The sequence below is a fragment of the Terrapene carolina genome, unplaced genomic scaffold, assembly GCF_002925995.2.
Source record: "Terrapene carolina triunguis isolate 2854851 unplaced genomic scaffold, T_m_triunguis-2.0 Scaffold374, whole genome shotgun sequence".
Classification (NCBI taxonomy): domain Eukaryota; kingdom Metazoa; phylum Chordata; order Testudines; family Emydidae; genus Terrapene; species Terrapene triunguis.
In genome coordinates, this window is record NW_020664725.1 from 10,822,326 (window position 1) to 10,845,835 (window position 23,510).

Sequence of the window (23,510 nt, forward strand, 5' to 3'; positions counted from 1 at the left end):
TTTTACTCTTGGTTTTGGTTGCCTGACTTGAGATGCCTTGAAAGGGCTGAAAATCACAAAAAAGGTGACCCAAGTAGAGTGCTCAAAATCATATGTTATTACTTTAGTTCTGGACAGACTGGTTCCATAGCTAACACGATGGGGAAAATTACAGAGAACAAGAGTCTTTCCTTGACTTCAGTGGGCTGCAGATCAGGACCTAAAGTGCATGTGGGAGACTGGATGATCCAGATGCTTGTTAACAGGATAGGGAACCTGTCACTTCTGATGGTGCAGAATCGTCTGAGGTTAGGTAATGCCTGAAAGTTGCTCTTACTTACTGGCCCCTGTACGTTTGGCCTATTGGGAAGCAGGTCCATGCAAACATAGGTTTATGGCAATGAAAACCACTACCAGGACTAGCTCTAATTATCCCCTTCTTGTTAGCAGCCCCCCAAGAGAGGCCAAGGACTGAATGGACCTGGGAAACTGAGGTCTGGTCTATACTACCCGCCTGAATCGGCGGGTAGAAATCGACCTCTTGGGGATCGATTTATCGCGTCCCGTCGGGACGCGACAATCGATCCCCGAATCGGCGCTCTAACTCCACCAGGGGAGGTGGTAGTAAGCGCCGCCGACAAAAAGCCGCAGAAGTCGATTTTGCCGCCGTCCTCACAACGGGGTAAGTCGGCTGTGATACGTCGAATTCAGCTACGCTATTCACGTAGCTGAATTTGCGTATCTTAAATCGACTCCCCCCTGTAGTGTAGATGTACCCTCCGTTACCCTCTCATGCTGAGAGGTCAGGAGGGAGGCATGTTCATAGGGGAAGCTCACCCTGCTGCAGCTCATGTTTACCTGTTCTGAGGATACACAGGGGAGGTCAGTCTTCAGGGCTGTCAACGTGGCCCCTTTCACCAGTGGCCAAATCACATGAAAGGTTTCAAAAGCAGCCTGGATTGGCGGGGATGGATTCCATTTTACCCAGGACTTGTGTTTGAAGGCCACCATTTAGCTACCCGAAGGGATGAGAATAACCTCCCGTAGCATTTACATTCCTTTAGAGGGATAAGGAGGAGGCTGTATCAAAGCGTAATAGGAAAACATTACGAAAAGGCTGTAAAATCTCCTAAGTAGCTGAATGTGGAGTGAGACTCGAGAACATGGTCTAATCGTAAGAGCGTAGGGCTGGGAGTTGGGACTCCCGGGTTCTGCTCCCAGGACTTCCTGTGACTCCGTGTGTGACCTTGAGCAAGTCACTTAACCTCTTTGTGCCTGAGCTGCTCTGTAAAATAGAGAGAATGCCTACCTCACAGGAGGGTTCGGAGGCATACTAGCTTGTAAAGGACTTTGAGATCCTTACCCAAAAGATGCCAGCATGTACATTGCAAAGGGTTATTTCCCTTAGTGTTTGGCAAGAGAGGGCCGCAGTGGAAGTCACCGTGCCCACCGGCCATGCTGAACGATGTTCTGGGGTATCAGAAAGTGGGTTGACGCTGCCAGGGGAAAATCCCAGCACAAACTGGGAGAGTTCCGCAGGGGCAGGGGGCACAAAGTGAAGGAACCCTCCCCTCATACACAGCACCTGTGACCATCTCTGCGGCCTCTGGGCTACTGTGGCCCCAGCAGCTTCTGGAACCCCACTGACTCTTCAGCTTCAGTAACCCCATCTTCAGCTTCCCCCAAGCTCACTCACAGAGACTAACTTGCAGATCCCTTGCATGGGGTTCCAGCCATCCACTCCCTTATGCTGGCCCTGGAGTATCCAGGACCCTGCACAGCCACTGGGAAGGGAGGCAGGATTTACCCGTACATGCTTGTGGGAGGCCGGGGGAAGGGAAAGAGCATCAACACCTGAAGCAGTTGAACGTGACACATTTCATTGCGCCGGGATATAAATGCCAGAGGGGCAGGTTCCAGCTGGCTGCACTCCTACTGTACATACAGAACCTCCAAGGCCATGTTGCTGCCTGACAGCAAATCGATGCTACTGTAAACAGCTAGAACAAAGGAGCTTACAAAGAAGAGGGGGAAGGAACAAGGAAAAGGGAGCGATGGAAATCCGATAAGCAGCGAAGGCTAAAACAATGTTGGGAAAAGCTGAATTGGCTCAGCACCTACTCAGACCTCTGCCGAAGCTAGCGACTCGCATATTCCCAAGGCCATTAAGGAAGCCGAGTGGTCTAGGGGATTTAGGCGTAAGAGCAGGCGCTTGGGACTCCTCAGTTCTAATACCAGCTTTGCCGCTGGTGTGCTCTGTAGTCTCAGGCTATCCTCAGTGAAATTCACTCCTGTGCAAAAGGTCTACGCACCCTTTAGTCCCTCAACAGAGGGTCATTTAAATCACCAGATACTGAATAATTTGGGTATTGTCAATGTATTAATGGTCAGACCCGACTGTGCCCTAGATTGTTAGAAGTTGAATGTTGACCAGCATGCTGTTGGAAAGCCATAGATTGGCAGTACGAGCTCTGGTTTTGACCTATAGGCGCATTGTGTAAGTGGTGTCTATACAGCTTACGTGAGTGGGAACCTTGGCTAGTGGTTGAGAGTGGGGATCTGGGAGCCAATATTCTGGTCTGACTCCCAGCTCTACTACTCACTCGGGCTTTGGTCTTGGGCCTGTCACTTAAATGACGGCTAAAGCTGAGTCCGGATCCGGACCCAAAGCATGGGGTCATGTTGCTCCATGCTTTTGTTCGACCCATGTATATAGTCAGAGAGGCCAGTGGTGTGGGAATTCCCACACAAGTATTCAGACTAAGCCCATCTCTGCCTCTTAGTATCATTGATCGAGAGCCAACTGTAGGCTCTGCACAGTCCAAATATAGAGGAAGATACAGCTCCTGCCCCAAGGAATTAAATCAGACTCAGGTAATAGAGTTCAGATACATACCATGTCACTGAAGGACCAAATTTAGGCCTGGACAGGGTGTTTTATTCTTTAATTATTGAAGAGGTCACAAGGAAGAACATTAAGGAATCACTTGAATGGGGACATGCAAGTTGTTTGGTGCATAAAACTTTGTCTGCGTTTACCCGTCTGCAAAGAATCAGTAAAATAATACTCAATCGACTAACCCAAAATGGCAGTTGTGAGGCTTAATTAAAATCTGCAAGTGCTTTGAGATCCTTAGATTATAGGCTCTGTGTACAGTGAGTTACACAGGCAAACAAATGTACAATTTCTAGTATATATTGCTAGGATTTTACTTATTTGCAAGGCTCAAGTCAGTTAATATAACCCTAAAACGTAACTTGTTTATAAAGAATATACACACTTTTCTGTCAGAAGATTTAGCTTTAATGATCATTTGGATATCTGTAATCTACATAAGGCATAAAAATCTCAAATAAGTCAATAAATGTAGTACACAAACATGTGCTATAAATCTAGATAGTCTATGTGTAACTTTTTCAGGAGTTTTCACCTGATCCGCAGGAAATGTGGCACTGATTCTAATGGAGCAGAACACCGGGGGAGGTAAATTTTAAACCGTGTACAAATAAAGGTAACCCCAGCAAAAGGCAAGCATGTAGCAGTAGAATCACAACAAGCAGACAGTGCATGTTTTGTGTCCAACAATAGCAGCATGCGTGACTTGAAATGCTTTTTCCTTATAAACCGAAATGCCCACTGGTATGGCTTATTAACACTAATCTTCAAAGAGACACCCAGTCCAGAGGTTCCTGGTTCAATACATAAATTCAGTTCCACTCTAGCAAGATTCATTTGTACAAAGTGCCATTGTTACTGATGACCATGGATTGGCTCTGTGCGTGTGTATGTGTGTGTCAGCCTTTTATATTTCCCCTTCCGTGTGTGTGTGTGTGTGTGTGTGTGTATCAACCTTTTATATTTCCCCTTCCACTTGCATAAGGAGTATCCAAAACCCCTCAGCAACATGCCTCTGATGTATAGTTTACATGTGACAATGCTGCATTTGAACTTGCACTGACTCGGCGCAGAGTGGATTGGGTTAAATGGAATATTACAATGCCAAGAGCTCATCTGGAACTAATAATTTTTGAGGCCACCAAAAGTGAAGAAGAGGAGAGAGAAGAGAAGGGGGAGAGGGGAAAGGTACCTAGTTTCAGTTTGGTTCGCTGTAAAATAAGGCTTATCCTGCCATCTACTGGACATGTGCATTACGGTGCAGAGAACTAATTCTTCATTTAATATTTCCATTTGGACTGGATCATACACAGAATCGATTATTCGCTCTCCAGCCTGTTTTGTTTTGGAAGTAGCCCACTCAGAGCTCTATATGCTCTACCCAGTCACCAGCTCTGTATAAGTATAGTTGGAGACAGGCTTGCTCTTTTCTGACTCCATTGTTGAGCATCCAGTGGGTCAGCTGCAAAGGGAACAGACCCATAGTTCCATCTTAGCTCAGTTTTGTATTGCTGCCACTTGCTTAGGATTCACCCCCATGGAAGGAGCTTTGCCTTTAATTTGTTGAAATGTTAACAAAGCACTAGGCTATTGCCTGCAAGTGACAGCAGCACAAATCACAGGACACCACCAGAGCTGAAGACACCACATCTGTTTCGGCTCAGAAAGAGGGACTGATCCCACTCGTTAGCCCCACCTGCTGGAGTTGGCGCAGACATTCCAGAGCTCGTCTGCCAAACCAGACAATAAATGTGGTCTATTTATTTACAGTGACTGGAACCTAACAAGTCCTTGGCATATTCTCCAAGGTCAAGGCATTTGAGGCCCTTTTCCATTTTTTTCCCTCACTTTCATCACCTTTGGTTGCCTTATATTCTTCGTGCTTATTCTCCCAGAAGACCTGTGCTTGCAACACATCGCTCGCAGCCATTGCTAGTGCTCAGGGCAAGGTTACATACGTGTATGGGGAAAGCGATGCTGTGGATTCAGCTAGATGAGCCGAACTATCCTGTCATCCTATCAGCTCAGACACTAGGCTGAAGAGGCCGTTGTACCACCTGAATATCTAGACAGATCAGCTATGAGATGTGTAAAGCAGTTGCTGAGCCGGGAATTACTCAAACAGGCCTCTACCAAAGAGAGGCTGATTTTGAGATTAAGGAACAGGAGTGGGACTCGGCCCTCCAGCGTTCTGCCAGTGGCTCTGTTTGACCTTGAGAAAGCCATTTCGCCTATCGCTGCCTCAGCTTTCCCCATCTGTGAAATGCACAGTCTGCCTCTGAGTGTCATGAGGCTCATCTTATCAATGATCGTCAAGCACTTTGAGATCTTTGGCTGGAAGGTGCTGCCTCTAAAGTTAACCCAGGTACATTTTGTAACAGTAACCAGCAGTCCTGCCCAGACCTGCTTCTCTCTAGGGGTGAGCTACCAGCCCTCTTTCCAGCTCCTTTCCCTTGTGGCTGATGTAGCCTCATCTTGCCTCTGGTGCTCTGCCTCCTACCACCACCTGGTGGCCTCTTTTCAGCGTGACTCTGGTACAGTGACTCCCACTGCAGGTACAAGCAGTACAATCCTCTCTTTTTAGCACCACATGTTCAGTCCTAGGCACCTTGGCGTGTGAGTGCAAATCAGTGGCGCCTCAGCTGGACTTGACACTGGACATTTTGGGGATGTGGGCTCAAGTTTATGGGAAAGAAATAAACCTCACATCCTAGAAGAGCCCTGCGCTGGTGTTCTGGTGTCTCATGTTTGCCGGGTTGCGAGGCATATAACCAGAGTCAGGGTTTTGATTTTTTTGAACCCATCTTTCTTCTCGGAGACCCTTTTCTTCCCACCGACAGTGACGACTGGGACAGTGGGAAGCTGCGTTCTCTTAATCTTAAAACCAAGCTCCAGGCCTGCTTAGGAGTTATTTCCCCCCCGCATATTTCCTGCCAAGAGGGGTTAACACAAACACTGGTGCCAGGGCAAAAGAAGTTTGGGTCGCAGAGAGAAGGAACACATGAACCAGTTCTTCAGCTGTTGTCTTGATGGCAGAGTTCAACTGTTTCTTGAAATGCTTCATGCCTGACAGGAAATACTTTTGCAATTCTGGCTTTGCTCTGCTCACAGCCCCTGGTGCGATAGCTATTGTGTTTAGTTTGCTGTGCTGGGCTCTGGATGGGCATAATGGGATTATTATTTATTTTTATTGCGGTGGGAGTCCCAGGACCCTACTGTGCTTGGTGCTGTATAAACACAGCACAAAAGGCAGTCCCTGCTCCAAAGATGAGCCAAAGGTGGAGACAGACAGATGGGAGAGTAAGGAAAAAATAAGACATTCTGTACCTCAGTATCCTCATCTGTGAAATGGGAGTAACGAGACTGACTTGTAGATCTTCTGATGAAAAGAGCTGGGTAATACATGTATTATCATAATAAAAATGCAATGTAAATACAGTCAGGAAGTTAAACAGACGTGCAGGCCTCCAGCTATGAGACTTTCTGCCCTTATGCATGTACTGTTTCACCTTCTCCTGTCCTGCTGCTATAGATGCTCACCTTCTCCATTTTTTCAGGTATTAGGGTGCAGTGGCCTTGTGGGGGGAAAAAGGAGAAAGCCAGTGGGTTAAGCTCCTTGGGGTAGGAACACATCTTCTCTGTTTGTACTGTGCTTGGCACAATGGGGTACATGCATCACACGAACGTGCACATACTACTGTATCACAGCTTCATTATGGGTGAGATTCAGTGCTGTGCACTGTATTTTAAGCCCCAAAGCAGCGTTGTCAACCCCAAGAGTTCAAAAACCGTAAGTCAGGTTTCCCCAAAATCTTGACATTGCCTTGAAAATCGTGAGTTTTTGAGAAATTAATGAGTGTTATGTTCTTTAGAGGTCATGTTTACAAACTTATCTCTGTAACCACAAGGGTTAGAAACTTATTTTTTAAAGGAAAGCTGAGAATCTTATATAATTAGGAATTGAAACTTTAAGGAAAACAAATACCATGAGCATTGTGATTAAAACCATGAGAGCAGGCACCACTTAAATGAGAATAGCTGGCATGCCACAGTGGGTCAATTTCAGACTCTGTCATTGACAACTCTATTTACAAAATACATCCTTTAAATTAAAAACAAAATCCGTGTTCAGAAATAGCATCAAACACATTTTTATTGTACTCCAAAAAATAACTCAAGACATGTGTAGAACAGATTTTTTTAACATTCGTTTTCTTGACTCAATTTTTATTTATTCAGTGAAAAAAGTTTGACATTGAAAGACAAAAAAAAAATCCTTCAAAATTGTGCAATAAGATACCAAAATCTGCAGCAGAAATCAGATGACTGAAAAAAACATAGAAAAGCAATTGAAATGATAAATGTCTAAACATCACTTTAAGAGCTTACAGAGGTGAAGCTAATGCTGATGGGAATGGATGAGACAGGTTGCCTATACTGGGTGCTGAGAGTTTAGAATGATCACTGGCTTTTATATATATATATATATATATATATATATATATATATATATATAAATAAAAAACCCTTGAAGTTGGCACTCTAAGTGAAGAAGCTTTCTGGATCCAAGGTTACTAATTCAATTACGCCAGTCACGTTCTGAAGTCCATTTGAAAGAGATGTGGAATTTGTATAGGAAAATATTATTCTTGTCTTTCTTGAATACAGTTTCTAAAGTTGTACTGACAAATCAGCTAAATCTTTCTTTAAATCTTTTGAGGTCCCTGTAAACAGATAAAAACATGCTGATTCTTTGTGTGTGCATCTGTGGCACAAGGCTGTACTGTTTTTTTTTTACCAAATACTGACTTGTGCTGGATTCAGTCTGGTGAAAATTCCATTAACTCGTAGTACCATTCTGCTAGAAAGCCAAGAAGAGTAAATATGGGTTTTGGCAATCAGGATTTTCACGATCCTACATATATAATATAGTTTTGATCTCTGACCGCGAGATTGAAATCTCTTCATGTGCCAGTTCTACATGCAGAATGTATACTGCAGTTAGTAGAGGTGCTACATATGAAACCAGTGTAGTATTTTCAGTAGAGAGCTGAGTGCAGATCACCATTTTATGGACGAGGCTTTTGCTATACAAGAAACTGAAGTAATTTGTTCACGGTGAAGGGAAAAACTGGACCTGGTTTCATTTTCCTGAAGGAGCCCTCAGATTTCAAGTTTAGGAAATTTTCACTCCATGCATCTGAAGAAGAGGGTTTTTACCCACGAAAGCGTATGCCCAACTAAACCTGTTAATCTTTAAGGTGCCACCGGACTCCTTGTTGTTTTTGTGAATACAGACTAACCCGGCTACCCCCCTGAAGTTTAGGAAATGGTATCTCCATGTATATTTCACCATATAATATCAAAAACTAAAGGGCCACACAGTTAAAAGTTGTTGTCTTTAGTTCAAATGGACTTAAGAGTGCCAGCTTGCTTCTAATGTGTGTCGGGAACAATAAAACAGACTCAAATGTTCAATCAGGGTTAAATAACTGGAAGAGTCACCATAACCAGGATACAACTGACAGCCTTTTAGCTGAAGTATTCAATAATTTTGTTTTGTTACAGTAAGGAAAAGCCCAGTCACCTCCCAACATTTAGGGTAACAATTCGCTTCACATTTCATAAAGCTACTGAAACAAACCAAGAACAAAATCTGGATCTGTATTGTGTGTACCATATTTACAACAACCCCCGCCCATATCTGTGAACAAGATTCTGTGCTTCAAAAGTTCATAAAAAATATACAATTTACCCATAACTGCATCGATCTTGCTCATGCTCCCCGGAGCTTATAATTTTCTATTTATATAAAATACACTAGCCCTGTAAGGCTGCTTTGCTAACAGCACAGTGGTTATTTTTGCTGTAAGGGAAAGTTTTGAGGGTTGAGGATATTTCTCCATTACAGCACCTGTCACACAAGGTGAAATTCACCCCCAGGAGAGCTCGCACAAGGTCTATGACCTGCTTAAGTGCCATTTAAACCCTTCAGCGAGCAAAAGCAATGCTCAGGCAAATGTGCAGACCCACATTGCATTAACTGAGGCACTGTTAACCAGGAGTATTTTTCATTTGCAACAAAGTGTTTCAAACTGGAAACAGTTTCTATGTTTTGTACAGCTGAGAAGTGAATGCAGTGAAACTGGACTAAGTGACAAGAAATGATCAGTCACCGAACCTGAAGTAGGTCTTTAACTTCAAAAGTTTGAAAACATCAGACTGAGGAATCGTCATAGCGTCTTTAAAATGGCCATGAGGTTAGTTATTGGAGTTGGTCCTTAGCGTGTGTTTCCCTGTATAGGAACAAAAGGCAATAGGCCAAATTCTGCTTGCCTTACTCAGGTGAGTAGTTCTACTGAAGTCAATGGGACTGCTTAGATGAGTAAAGCATACAGGATTTGGCCAATATCAGTGTTCTATAGACACACACACACACCTTCTGAGTTACTGTTATGCTAATTTTTTTAGTGATTGTGCAGAAATATCTGTTTAATAAGAAATAATGGCCAAAAGAAAGAAAGAGAACCCAGGGATGTGGTTGTTTCCCCACTTTTCAAGTATTTGAATCTTTCAATAAATCTAGGAATTTGTCACTCAGGGTCAGATTTTTGATCTTGGGTACACTCGTATAAATCAGGAGTGATTTCATTTACACCAAAGTTTGCTGGAGTTACTCAAAAGTTGTATCTCAGAACAGCATCTGGCCCTCAAACCATGTGAAAAAAGCAAGTCACAACTCTACAAGCTTAAAATAAAGAAGCAGTGTCCACAAAATCCCATTCAATTCTGGTCCCCCAGGAAAAAAAAAAAGAACCAATTTGTCACTTGGGAATGACACTCTGTCAGTAGCTGAAAATATATTTAGTAGTTCTTTATGTATTGAACCATACAGAACTTCTACTGTTTATACATTTTCTTATTTGAAATTAAATGAATCACGTGTTTATCTAAACATAGTTGACCCTTCTGTTCTCACTCTATCCATAGGAAGACTGCAATTATATTTTCAAGTTACACAACAAAGATACTTTTGGTTAAAATAAAATATTTATATCATAACAAGATGACACATTATATTTTACTGGTGTAGAGCTGATAGGCTTTGCATATACAAAGTATGTATAGATGTGATCCGTGAACACTCACTTACATCATTTGCTCTCCAGCTGGCAAGTAGTTTTGACTCAGTGCGGTGGGATTCAAACTCTACTGTCACAAAAAAGCTAGACAATGGTACCAGACGTTTTTAACTGCTAATGTTTAACTTGGTAGCCAGTGGTGTGTCTACAGTAAGTGCATAACAGAAAGTGATCTGAATATATATGTTACTTCTGAAGTTGAAGTTAAAACCACAGCTACTTTTAGGAAACAACAATGAAGGAATACAGTATCCTTTTGTAACCCCAAATGAATTCAGATTTTCAGATAAATATAGCTTCATAAGACTGTGGAAAACCTGCAATCAAAGCACTTGCTCTAGTTTTAGCTAGCGTGTCCCCACCCTCCACCCCCACTGCCCATCAATATATTAGCATCTTAAAGAAGTTCAATAGAGGAAACATGTTTGTCTAATTGGATTTGACAGCATGTATTGAAATGTGTTTTTAAAGACAGTTAGTGGCCACTTTTTCCTGTTAGTTTCCAATTTTTGTCCATAATATATGTAACTAAAGGATCAGGCTACAAATGAAGGGCAAGGTTAGCAAATCCACTACTGTACGTAACCCTAAAGCATTTAGGACAATGCTGGTGAAGCACAGAACAACATGGACTCTAGTTCTGTTAGGCAGAAAGTAAGGGCTAGAACTGAAAACTTTGGGGCTTAGGGTTAGTCATCTAAATCCATGTTAAGGGCCAGATCTCTAACCAGTTACACACAAGTAACTTCACTCATGGGACTAGTACTCTGGAAGTCAGTGGTACTAACATGTGTAAAGTTACCCACGTGCACAAGTATTTGCACAACCTGGACCTTAATCACCTAAATTAGACACTGACTCAGCAATGTACTTAAGTATGTGCGTAACTCTATGTACATGAGTGGTGACTTCCATGGGGAATATTTACGTGACTATTGGTAGGCACGTACTTAAGTACTTTGACTGACTCAGGATCAAAAAGTGGCCTGATTGACTCTCTCCCTGAAGCCAGTGAGAGCTGTGGGTCCCCTTTCTGAAAATCAGGCCACTTACATTTTAAGTCTTTAAGTAGACCTCACTTTAGGCCCCCAGGTCTGATTCAGGAAAGCACTGAAGCATAAGTCCCAATGAAATCAATGGGATTTAAGTACATGCTTAAAGGTAAGAAAGGGCTGAAGTGCTTTGCTGAATTGGGCCCCAATGTTTTAAAATTTTGACCCAGTTTTTTAATAATGGGGGGGAATTAATATTAACGATTTTTTTTTATTATTATTGCAGTAACAATGATTGTGATACCAAAAATCTGCTGCCGGGCAAGATAAAGTGGCGCACATTCTATACAAGGTATACAATGTCTGACGACTCTGAAAATCTGATCTAAAGCATATTTCCCAATAAATTAACACAACAAAAATATTTTCACATAAAACAAAGTCCAAAGAATTTTTTTTAAAGTAAATGTAAAACCTTCAGGGACTATATTACTTGTCTCCCTCTCTCTCTCTACATATATATATATATATATAATCTCCTGAATTTTTTAAAATAAATTTCTTATTGTTTTAGAAAAATAAAAAGAGTAGCCAATTTAGTCAACAGAAAACATCTCACAGACTTAAAAGCATGCCCAGCAAGCACAGCCTTGTAAGACTAAATTAATGTTAAAACAAAGCAATTTGTTTCTAAATCAACCTGGTCTGCAGTTCACAGTTGATTACTACAAAGTGTATTTTTTTAATTATTTTTTGGCCCATATAAAAATAATGTATTGCAACTCAAAGTGCATTTTTAAAATAAACCATCAACTATTTTTATCAAATAAAATATTTACACCATTTGGTTTACAGTCAGAAATGCGCTTCATGCGATGACCATGGGAACGTCATCTGAGAATCCAGTTATCATAGGGGCTTCGTCGTCGTCCTCTCCTGGAAAGTAAACAGAACGCTCTGTCACATAGCTACAGTAGTTCCATGCATTCTAAGACCAGAAGGGACCATTACATCATCTTGTCTGACCTCCTGCATAACCCAGAAAAAATGTAGCGGGGCAGGCTAAGCAAGCGCTTGACCATTTGAGCCAATTTCCCCTCCCTAACTGAAGTAGCAGAGGACAATTTGCTTCATGTTGTAGATTTCGGTTCAAACACACCAGTTTTGCATTAATAGGAGACCTTGGAGTAACAATAATAAAAAGCAGCTTATATTTATGTAGAGCCTGATCCACCACATGGGATCAAACCCTATCAACAGACTTCAACTAGAACATGAACAAATCCACAGAGACTCATCCCAAAGCGCCCCCCAGAACCCAAAATAGAAGTTAGGTGCCTATTCTGCTCCCATTTAAGTCAATGGAAGTTCTACAGGAGTTGGATACAGCCTGATATACACACACAGGAATTTATTTGCCATTGAAAATACAGCCGTCTCTCGGGTGGAGGTGGAACTGGGACAATTTTGGCTGAGGACACTAGAGTAAACTCGGATTCTTACAGTGAGCGTTCAATGTGATCTGTAGTGTCCTCAGTACAAACATGGGACTAGATTCTCTGCTGGCTTCTACTGAGTTCAGTGGAATTATGCTAGCAGAGAGTTTGTTCCAGAGGTCCTAAACCTTTGAAGTGCATGGGAATCTTGTCTCCAATGGGCATAGGGCGGAAACCCCAACACAGTAAGCTGCATGGAATTCTCAATGTATCTGACTCAGAAGGATGAAGTGGCTGAGCTGGCCCTGTTAGGGGTTGAACCTGTGCTCCCATGTACTGAAAATGCCAAGAGATGGTAGATAAGAAGGGAGAAACAGAATGCATCTGTCCACGCTCTGTACATCCTTCTTGGTCAGAGCTGTGCGTGGCTGAGAGGGCACAGTCAGTGGGGCTGCTCGCATGCTGTACAGATTACACCCTTGTAGATGTCTGTGAGGGAGACTGAGCCTAGAGCCAAGGGTAGATGGGACAGGAGCTGCAAATAATGCTGCTTCGGCCACGTAAAACTGTGCGTCGCTTGGAGGCTGCTCCCTGAAACTGAAATGTGATCAAGAAGTGCAGTAATTTCAACAGCTTATCAACCACACAGGTCAGTGCATCGGGAGAGCTTCACAAACCTCTCATAAAATTTCAGGACGTGGAATAGCGCTACTTACCTAAATCGTCACCGGAAGAGAATATGGCTGACCCAAGGCGGGAGCTGTAGTGGCTATTTGCAAAGGCAGTGAAGCTATTCTGCAGTCTTCTGTGTCTCATGTATAATACAACAAACCCTATTCCCATGGTCACAAGCAATAGGAATAATATCGGGACCACGATGGCAGCTACATCTGTGGATTTACCAGTTTTAGACGCAGAGGCATCTTCACCTATGAATGGGGGAAAAAAACGGCCATTTGCCACTGCTGCTTTACAGTGTTCAGGTAACTGCAATGTAGAAACACAATGAATGAAAACGTACCAGTTCCTAGTTCGTCGTACAGAAGAGTAGCAGGCTCCCCACACATCTGTCCGCTATAAAGACATCGGGCCTGAACTGTGAATGAATAGTTGTGGCCTATCTTCAGGTTGGAAATTTTGAAGAAGTTCTCTGTGGTGTTCCCAAGATAAGCTGTGATATTCATCGTGCTGTCAAACATGTGTATCTCGTAACCCTGATGTACGGGGGGGGGGGAAACCGCAGAGAATAAAACCCAGATCACTCAGTTCTTCAGCAACTTCTGACACCCTTTTAAACTTCTTTTTGCTAGTGTATTTAGCCCTGTTGATACCCCATTGACAGCAATAGTGCAAGCTTCCTTCAGGAAACCCTGTCAATAACCTGACCCAGGGGGACTAGTCTAGAGCTAAGAGATTTCAGCCTCCATGGATTACTCAGTGCTTAGCATCTCCCTGAAATTGCCAAAGAGGGAATGACGCTTTTGTGACCAGGACCCCCATCCACTAGGAACTGGATTGAGAGCACCAGTAATTCACTCCCCATAGATCTTCTCTCAGTCTTTAGATAATAACACTTTTCAGGCACTACTGCTGTGGTGACCTACAGGCGAAAGGCTCTGTGTCCTACTCCCGTTCCCTTCGACGATTTGATTGCCCCATGTAGTAGAGATTTTCAGGAGGAGGTTGATGTCCTCAAAAGCCAATGGAATGGGTCTCGTAGCATTAATGAATAAACAAAGCTACCTGCATGCAGGAGGAATATCAGGAAAACTTTGTGGAATAGGGTGCACTGCCCTTTTAATGATTTTATGAAGACACCCCTCCTAGGCCAATGCTACTCCATTCCAGATTTTCCTGGAACAATACCTGTAGGATGGGGATCTGGGTCAGTGAGGGGGAAGAACTGGCAGAGAAGCAATCTGGAGTTTATTAAAAACACCAGAATGCTGACCCTAGCTCTGAGTCCTGAGGCTGGCGTTCCATAAGCAGGGAGGGCGGGCTAGAACTTGCCTCTCCCTTGAGACTGTCCTGGTTCCTGGTGGTTCTAGGTCTTTCACCTCCAACAACAGGAGACAAAGGCAGGTTGGGTAATGAAGTTTACTGGAACAGCTGTATTGTAGCTAGTGTGGGGCAAGGTATCCTGGGAAATAAGGGAGATACCTATCTATCCATCCACACACAGACAGGCATGCATATACATACACAGACACGCACGTTAGTGTATTGTGGCCTCAAACCATTCTGTAAAATGTCACTCATTTCACCTCTAACCAAACCAGCTTCTTAGTTAAAAAAATAGACAAATAAAAACCAAAGCAAACTTCAGGACTTACCCGGCTTTCATTAAAATTACTTTCTTTCAAGGCTAAACTCTTCCAAAAAAGCAGAATATGATCATTTTCCGTTATAATTTTTAAGGCATCTGGTGCAGAGAGTGAAACTGCAAATGGGGAAAATGGGCAAACACGTTACTTATCAATAATGTCTCAAACTGCAATAAACAAGCTCACTACTGAGAGTTTATATCTATCTATCTTATATTCAGCCCAGTATTCTGTATACACTGACATGACACACAGGACCTGCACCATTGAAATCAACGAGAGCTTTGTAACTGGTATCAATGGGAGGAGCACACGCCTAGTAGGTATTCTGTTTCCTCACTCTGACAAAAAGGACATTTTTAATTCCTCCATTTTAAGCCGGTGAAAAATTCCCTGCCTGCCACTTTGACTGACTGCCCCTCTATTAAAGGGGTTTTTATTGTTTTCCCTGGGAGTTGAAAATGCTCAGTATCTCTCAGGATCAGGCCTCAAGTATGGAAGATGGACTGGATGATATAGGAACACGGGAGTCTCATACCAGATTAGCTCAGTGGTCCATCTAGCCCTGTGTCCTGCCTCCAACTATGGGCGGTATTGGGTGTTTTGGTGAAAGATGCTAGGTTCCCCTAGTTGACAGCCATGCAATAACCTGCCACACTATCCAATGTTAATATTTTTTCCTTACCTGTAGTAATTTTCATACTGGATTCTTTGCTCATGTTTCCGAGTTGAACAATTATGTGATATTTTCCTCCCGGCTCCAGCTTTTTAATGGTGTATTCCACTGTGCTGTTACGGGTTTTCACCTTGTAGATTTTATCTGTTTTTTTAATTAAATCTTTTACTGCGACAGCGTACAGCTGCAGGGAGGAAAGTGACACACAGTGAATGACAGAAGCTCCTACTTCCCATCCAGTGACTGGTGATATAAAATGCCAGTTAGCACATGAGGCTCGGGGCAAGAACCAAATTTAACAAAGTCTTCTATGTGTTGGAAACCTGTGAAGCCAAGTGGGATTTCAAACTTCTTATAGTGCATTATTAGCAGCAGATGGACCAACACCCCAGAAAGCTATTTACTGACTCACTAAATCTAGCAGCTGGGGAATAAGATAATTTTTCTTTTTTTCATGTCTGCACTTTGTGTTGTAGTTCAATGTAAAATACCATCTTTTGCAATGCTTACATTCAATTTAAGATACCAGTTTTATAAGGAGGATTTATAGCTCTTGTATTATAATATATACAATAGTAGTATCCCGGCTCTTTCATACCACTTTTCATCAGCAGATCAGCATTATCTCAAAGAGCTTTACAAAGGACGTGGGCATCATTATCCCCATTTTACAGATAGGGACACTGAGGCACAGGGAGGTGACGTCACTGACCCAGCAGGCCAATGGCCCAGGGCCCGATTCTGATCTGAATGCCCCTTTACAAATGCATTGACTTCAGTGGAGTTAGTCCTGAGTTACCCCAAAGCAAGTGAGATCAGAATCAGGACCACTAAGAGGCTGAATGCTCTCCGTTAGTAGAGCACTGATCTTGCAGTTAGAGTGGATATCTCCCAAATAGATCTGAAAGCACTTTACAGAGTTGAATATCTTTTTCCATCAGCATAAGTCATGTGCGCAAAGGTATTACCATATCCTGGTCAGGCGAATCGTAAGGCGACTCCCACTTGATGACAGCAAATGTCTTTCTGGTGAGCACAGAATGCAGATGCCGAGGGGGAAGCCTATTGTCCGGTATCATCTTCACCACGATGTAGTCGGAAGGTGGTCCTTGGTACGGAGACATCACACGGACCTTAAAGTGACAACATGCCGGTTAATATCATGTCTTAAGATTTCAGTAGCAAACGTTAGTCCAAGCTGTATGTGTGCGAAGAGTAAATAGAAAAGCAGCCTACCAGAAACAGGTACTGCTCGTCCCTGTTCACGATCACAGTGATGTTGTGTAAAGCAGTGGTGGTGTTATGAGGGTTTCTATATAGTTCTAGGAACGATGTGGCATAGAAAACACCGTAGACCTGTAGAGAAGAATAAAGAAGAGGCTATTCAGGAGCTCTGCTCTGCAGCTGTATGGGATATAACCTACCAAATGACCCAGACTGTGTGATTAAATCTAGGGTCATGTATTACTGTCTAGGACAAAAGAGGTGCTGGAAATTTAGCATGTGGCACAGCCTCCCTTCCTTTGACTCTATAATGTCCCGATGTCACAGCACGGTGTTTTATTTTGGGGTGGAGGTGTTCCTGTCCTTTTGAGAAGACAAAAAACTTTGGTCCAGACCAGCTAGAGTCATGAAAGATCCCATGGAACCTCTGATACATCAGAGGGAGTTAAATGTGTGTATTGCAGTTGTCCAAGTTACAGCACGGGCATCCACAGTCTGCCTAAACGCCCTAGTTGGATGCTGCCTTCTTCACTCCCTGACTTAACTCTGTGCGCTGTTCCGCCTCTGGTATCTAGCAAGGATGGCCATGTAGCCTTACAAAGAACTCGTCCACTTTAGCTACTCATATTCAAGATTGCATATGATAGTACGGTGAACCTAATCACGGCCAGTAGGGCAGTGATACTCAGACATCAGTGGTTCCAGAGCCAAATTAGTGATCAACATTACGCACAGGAGCCACCGTTGCATGAATTTGCTGTTTCATTTACTATAGTACTAGATATTCATATTTAAACAGTGCGAAAGGGGAAATATTTAGCTTTTATATATATATATAAAAAGCTAAATATATATATTATTCTCGCAGCAAAATGACTGACCAAGTATTATTATTTTTATCCACTACAATTGGTTAATAACATAGAAAAAAGCATCCTGATTGGTTAATAACTTAGATTGATTAATAATTAAATCACACAGTGTTTTAATATCATGTGCTGCAAAGAGCCGCAGGAGACACATTAAAGAGCCACTTGCTGCTCACGGGCCTCAGTCTGAGTATCACTGATCGAGAGGCCAGGGGCCTGTTGTGTTAGGCGCCGTACAAATATCTGAAACAAAGACAGTCCTTGCCCCCAAAGAGCTTACAATCTAAGAGGATACTTGATGTGATTTGCATCATTTTTCAGACACGTGTTTTGCAGAGTCCATGGTGCAAATCACTATAAATGGTGCAAAGTTCACCATGCTTTTCCTAGGGGATGGGACTGGATGTTCCCACAAGCCTATCAAACAGTTCTGTCAAACGGCTTATGGCCTGAGGTTCCAAGGCTAAACCGAAGACAAGTCATGACGGGTAAGAAAGGAACGGAGCCTTACGACATTCCTCGGTCCCGTCCAGTTACACTCCACAGCAGTCTGATTGATGGCTTTGGCTTTGAGGCTTGGCGACACAGGTCTCGTACCGTTGGTCACAACATGTGCAAAAGACAAAGGGCTGTCACCCAGTGCGGTCTTGGCCCAAGCAGAAATTTCATACGGTGTGTGTGCTGTCAAATTACCCACTGAACAAGAAGAGAAAGTTGAGCCATTCGGTTAAGCGAATTATTTGTAATCACTTGGACAGTAGATGAACGCTTTAATAAAGATTAAGCACTAATACACAGTCACCTGGCCATTTGTTTTGTACGTTCATTCATTAGGAGTCATTTTTTAATACAGTTGCACCTGGGAACATGTCACTTAATAGAAACAGTTGTTTTATTGGGATGACAGTAAATGGCAATGATTTCTCCTTAACTGATTAGCAGGGACACATTTGATTAGCCTCAGTGGTGCTTTGACCCAATGCTGAGAAGGTACGAATTTCTAAGCTGCAGTCTTAATATGAAGGTAAAATGTTCAACCTGATCTGGCCAATCTGAGGTTGTAGACATCTGTGTTGCTTAAAATACACCTGCAAATACTCATGGGGTGCAAAATTGCACCTGCTTTGCTCACAATTTGTGTCCACACGAGCAGGAACCAGTGTCTGAAACTCTGGCTCGTCATCTGGCATTTTCTGCAGATCTTTTTTTCTTTCGTTTCCACTTAGTATATAATCCTTCCTCCTTCCTAGGATGATTCAGTTGTGTATTGGCGGGGGAGAATGGAGCCAGCAGCAGAGACTGTGCCGAACTCTGCACATCCATGGGTGCATGCTCCCACTGTGGCAGTGCAGAGCAGTGCATGGAGAAGGAATGAGGGTGCGGGTTCACGACCACCCTGCCCCACTGGCCAGAACCCCGTGTAAAGGGAAAGGGCAGGGGCTACATGTGCCAATGACGCTCTGAGGCTGGTGGCTTCATCCCAGTTTACCTGGGGTTTTCACAAAGGTCAAGGCTTTGCAGCCTAGCCCTGAAATCCCGTGCTCCCAGGAGTAATTCCTATTTACATGAGTAATCATCCTAAGCTCAGGACTGCTCAGTTGAGCCCTTGTTGCAGGACAAGCCCTGAACCCCCCGATGCCAATCTGCTCATCGGGATGTCTGAAGGCAAGATAGCTCCAGCTAGAAGTTTTACCTGTTTGTGCTGACTTTTCACCATCTAGGAACAAAGTCCTTTTTTCTTGCCTGTGGGTATCGAAGGTCCAGAAGAAGTTCACGATATAACCATTCACCTGTCAAGGAGCAACACCACACAGAATGGATGAGCTGTTTGTTATGCTGTTTTTATATGCTGCTGAATGAAAGTTTTAAGTCTTCATATTGTATTTCCGGTAACTAAGGATACTGGTATCCAAAAGTGGAGCTTATTTACCCTCCCCAGTCCACTATCTCTGGGTCTCTCAATCCATTCCCCATCTTTCTTCTCCTAAGGTTCAGAGGCACTGTAATGGGGGGGAGCATCAGGGAACGCAGACTGTGGAAAAAAGGCTGAGTATTTTTAATAGAGCTGGTCGGGAATTTTGGTCAGAAAATATTGATTTGTTGAAACTGAAACTGTCTGCAAGAAATCATCTGTTTTGACGAATCTCCCAAATCAAAATAAAAAAAAAAAAAAAGTTTTGAAATGAAAAGTTTTCACGTTTTGTTTGAAAATTTTAGTTAATTTATACTTCTAAGAAGTTAAAAAATAACAAAAGCTTGATATTGAAATAAAACAATTGACCCAATCTGAAATGGGTATTTCAGATTATCAATTCATAATTTTTTTTGATATTTTGACTTTTTTCCCATCTCAAAACAGAACAATTCCCCCCCCCCACCCCCCCCAAATCTCACTCTAGCAGGCTGGGGGAACCGTTTCCCTCTGGTTTTTAATGGGGAAGGCAAGGGGAAGCTATTTTTTGTTCTTGCTTTGCTGGCTTGTTGTTATTTAGGATTCCAACACACAAATATCTATCATACAATTTACAGCCCATGCAATAAGTGCAGGCGCCTTCGTTGTGTTCTGAGTGAAAACTGATTGTACAGGATAGAAAAAAAGCCCCACTTCTCTCTTTCCCTAGGGCTCATCTGAAACTCTCCAGGAAAAACCTACCTCAGGTAGACCTACCTTCCCATACGAGATGAACTGTGTTAGCCCACAGCATAAAGAAACGTCATTAATTCTCTAAATTACAAGGCATACATAGTTCTACCAGCATCCTCTGCCTTTGTATGGGAGCTGGGAACCCTTTCATTACATGGTAAATACCAGACTGAAACAAGGTACTTACACATTAAGTATTAAATAATTCTTAAAACCCAAAACCGTCCATGACAGTGTATTTGTTTTCTAACCAGGTGATTTGCTTTAGGACAGAATTTTTTGGCCGAACAAGACTCGGATTGTCGTTCTCTTTTATGTTTGCAGTGTTGTTGTAGCCATGTTATATAATGTTTATCCTGCCAAATATTTATGACTCTAATCTAGCTCCCCCTGCTCTGGTTCTAGCCAGGAAGTTCAAACTTTACCTTAATGTTAGTGTCCACTTTCAGGGTGAAACTTATGGAGTTTTCATTGTAACTCTCAATACGGATGGTAGGCGGTGGGATGACTGAAGGGAAAGGAAGAAACAGACATGAATTCAACATCAAAAACATAAAACACAATCCTATTTGTATGGGGCTGGATAAATGCAGATTTTCAGTTACTAACTATCCTGAAGGTTTTTTCCAACAAAGAGTTTCCCCACCTATAAAAGTTGCTAGAATCTTTCTAGCACCCATCACTGCTCCTACAGGATCCTGTTGGAGTAGTGTGCTGACGCTTGATAGGTACATCTTAAAGGGAAGTTACTGTTTTAACCTGGGGTTGCTTAAATGCAAGGGATCCTATACACCAGGCCATCCTAAAATACAGCCCTATGCTTCCCTGTCTTTCTAACCACAGGGTGAAGACAGAGTGGATCGGATGTAGGTTTTTTATTGCTTGTGAATTCAAACAAGCAATTAGTTGCTCTTGCAACTCCTGAAGTGAACGGCGCAACTCCCGCTGACTTCAATGAAGCAGAATCAGGATTGTATTGAGAAAGATACAAGTATCAGTAACACATTTCTTCCAAGAGGCCCGAAGATCTTGGTCCTTCCCTTGAAGGAAAGTTTAATAAAAGCAGGATGCATGGCAAACACCTCTGTTCAGTCTTATCTTCCCATCTGGTGCCCTACCTTATCTGTTTAGATTGCTATTGTGTCCCTTAGGTGTTGTAAAATATGCCTCCCTTCCCTGCAGCAGATGACAGGCTAACTGTCCACTCTGCTACAAAAAAGCTTAATTGTGGAAGGAAAGATAGACTTCTGCTTCCAAATGTATTAAGATAAGACATGATGGGGCCAGTACTTCAGAGTAATGGGTAAAGAGAGGAGAATGAGGTTATAGAAAGCAGAGCTGGTTGAAAAGTTCAGATGAAAACAATGCAGATGAAAATTGTTGCAATTTATTCCTCCTCTGTTTTCCCAACTAGTTCTAACGATTAGTTACTGGTTGCTCTTTGTGTTACCAAGGATACTGCATTTTCAGTAGCATCGTCTCCTCTTCCCTGTCTTTGTTACAATGGGGAGAGAGCACTTAGATCTAACTAGTTAATGCTTAGGGATGAAAACATATGTTTTATTTCAAAGAAGTTGATATAAAATCTGATAATTTAAATGATTTCATGATTTAAAAAAAAATGCCACAGAAACAGGGTTTTGTTGTTGTATTTAAACATTACCCTGCAATCTAACCATTGCAACCTTGTTCTAATGCATGGGAACCTGAGTGAAACTGACTAGCCTATGTTTACAAGCTACATGAAATGCAGAAGGCAAAAATCAACAGAACCTAGCCCCAACCAAATAGATTATAAAAGTTCTTTCAGTATAAATAACCAAATGATTTATTAGTAATGGGAGTATGGAATTTGGTTGTCTAGAGCTATGATTTTTAATTTGACACTCTACGTTTTTTTTAAGGTGTAAATGCTATAGCTCCTGTTTATACAAAATACAGCAAATTCAGTACAGATATTAAATCACTAAGGAAAAGACAGGAAATTACTATTCATGCTAATGCTTATGTTCAAGTTTTTTTGTGTTGTTCGAGTCCATTTAAATTGAAACCCAGAAACATGTTTACCTTTGCCTTTCATGGTGGTTATGGATTTGGAATCACTCCAGTTTCCTACGCCCCGACTAGTTACTGCAGCAACCTTTTTCAAATTAGAAGGCGAGTTAAAATTTTATAATGAGAACAGAGAATGAGTTTAGAAAAGGGTTACTGGTGTCGTGGAACTGATGAGAAATGGACTTTGAAACAAAACACAAGAGCTCGTTTAATTACTTGGTAATATCAGGTTTGTGAACAGAGATAAAGCAGAGCTGCTTAGAGTTAATTAAAGTAATCTATTGAGATACATTGCAGATAATAGTATATGGCGAGATCTTTACCAAAAAAAAAAAACCATGTAAAGTAAGGGGGGCTGGAATAATTCTGCCCAGTATAACCTAGCACAACTCCCATGAAATCCATGCTGGCAGCAATTTTGGCCCCCACAATTTATTTAGAAAGTGTCCTGTATATAGAAGGGATAGTGCATATATTAAAAGGTACCCACTTCTTGCACACACATGGGATTATACAAGTAACAGTAAGAATTACTTTGATTCATGAAGGTTGTAGCCTGCTATCTGAATTGCCATTAATATCAATGAGAGTGTAGCATGTGGAAAATTGGCAAGTTAAGGCTGTACTCTTCGCAGTGTTCACTTTGCAGGCTTGCCTGTCAAACTCAAATCCTATCTGATTTTAATCTAGCCTTTAGCCCTCTCTAGCATCTCTCCTGCCCCATCCCCAACCTAGAAATACAGAAATATAGGGCTGGAAGGGACCTTGAGATGTCATCAAGCCCAGCCACCTGCTCTGAGGCAGGACCAAGTAAACCTAGAACATCACTGACTGGTGTGTCCAACCTGTTTTTAAAAACATGCAGTTGATGAGGATTCCACAACCTCCCATGGAAGCCTATTCCAGGGTTTAATTACCCTTGGAGTTAAAAAGTTTTTTCTAATATCTAACATAAATCTCCCTTGCTGCAGATTAAGCCCATTACTTGCTGTCCTACCATCAGTGGACAGAAAACAGTTGATCACAGTCCTCTTTACAACAGCCCTTAACATATCTGAAGACTGATATCAGTTCTGTTTCTTTCCCCCATGATACAATTACAGCCAAATTTGTCTCTGACCTATATCCTATGCAACCAAAGTGACTTCAGAACTGTGCCATCCGTAGATGACTTTTAAAACTGCAACCTGGGTTTCTTGGATGGGGTGAAAATCTAAGGACAGAATTTGAGCCTTAAGTTTTGCTTTTTCTTGTCAGTACACAATGAAGGAGT

The 23,510-nt window shown here is 42.3% G+C and overlaps 1 protein-coding gene across 2 annotated transcripts in view; it reads right to left on the reverse strand.

Annotated features, from left to right (window-relative positions):
* Positions 1 to 7,661: 7,661 nt before the first annotated feature.
* Positions 7,662 to 23,510, reverse strand: part of SORL1 (sortilin related receptor 1) — a 98,673-nt gene continuing 82,824 nt past the window's right edge. For both annotated transcript variants that reach the window (XM_024196660.3, XM_024196659.3), the window contains exons 38-48: positions 22,250 to 22,322; positions 20,608 to 20,690; positions 19,232 to 19,328; positions 18,050 to 18,234; positions 16,682 to 16,801; positions 16,414 to 16,578; positions 15,455 to 15,629; positions 14,779 to 14,885; positions 13,467 to 13,659; positions 13,162 to 13,374; positions 7,662 to 11,945 (exon numbers count right to left, since the gene is read on the reverse strand). In XM_024196660.3, the coding sequence (XP_024052428.2) occupies positions 11,878 to 11,945; positions 13,162 to 13,374; positions 13,467 to 13,659; positions 14,779 to 14,885; positions 15,455 to 15,629; positions 16,414 to 16,578; positions 16,682 to 16,801; positions 18,050 to 18,234; positions 19,232 to 19,328; positions 20,608 to 20,690; positions 22,250 to 22,322 (1,479 nt within the window). In that variant the 3' untranslated portion in view covers positions 7,662 to 11,877. The remainder of the gene's footprint in view (positions 11,946 to 13,161; positions 13,375 to 13,466; positions 13,660 to 14,778; positions 14,886 to 15,454; positions 15,630 to 16,413; positions 16,579 to 16,681; positions 16,802 to 18,049; positions 18,235 to 19,231; positions 19,329 to 20,607; positions 20,691 to 22,249; positions 22,323 to 23,510) is intronic.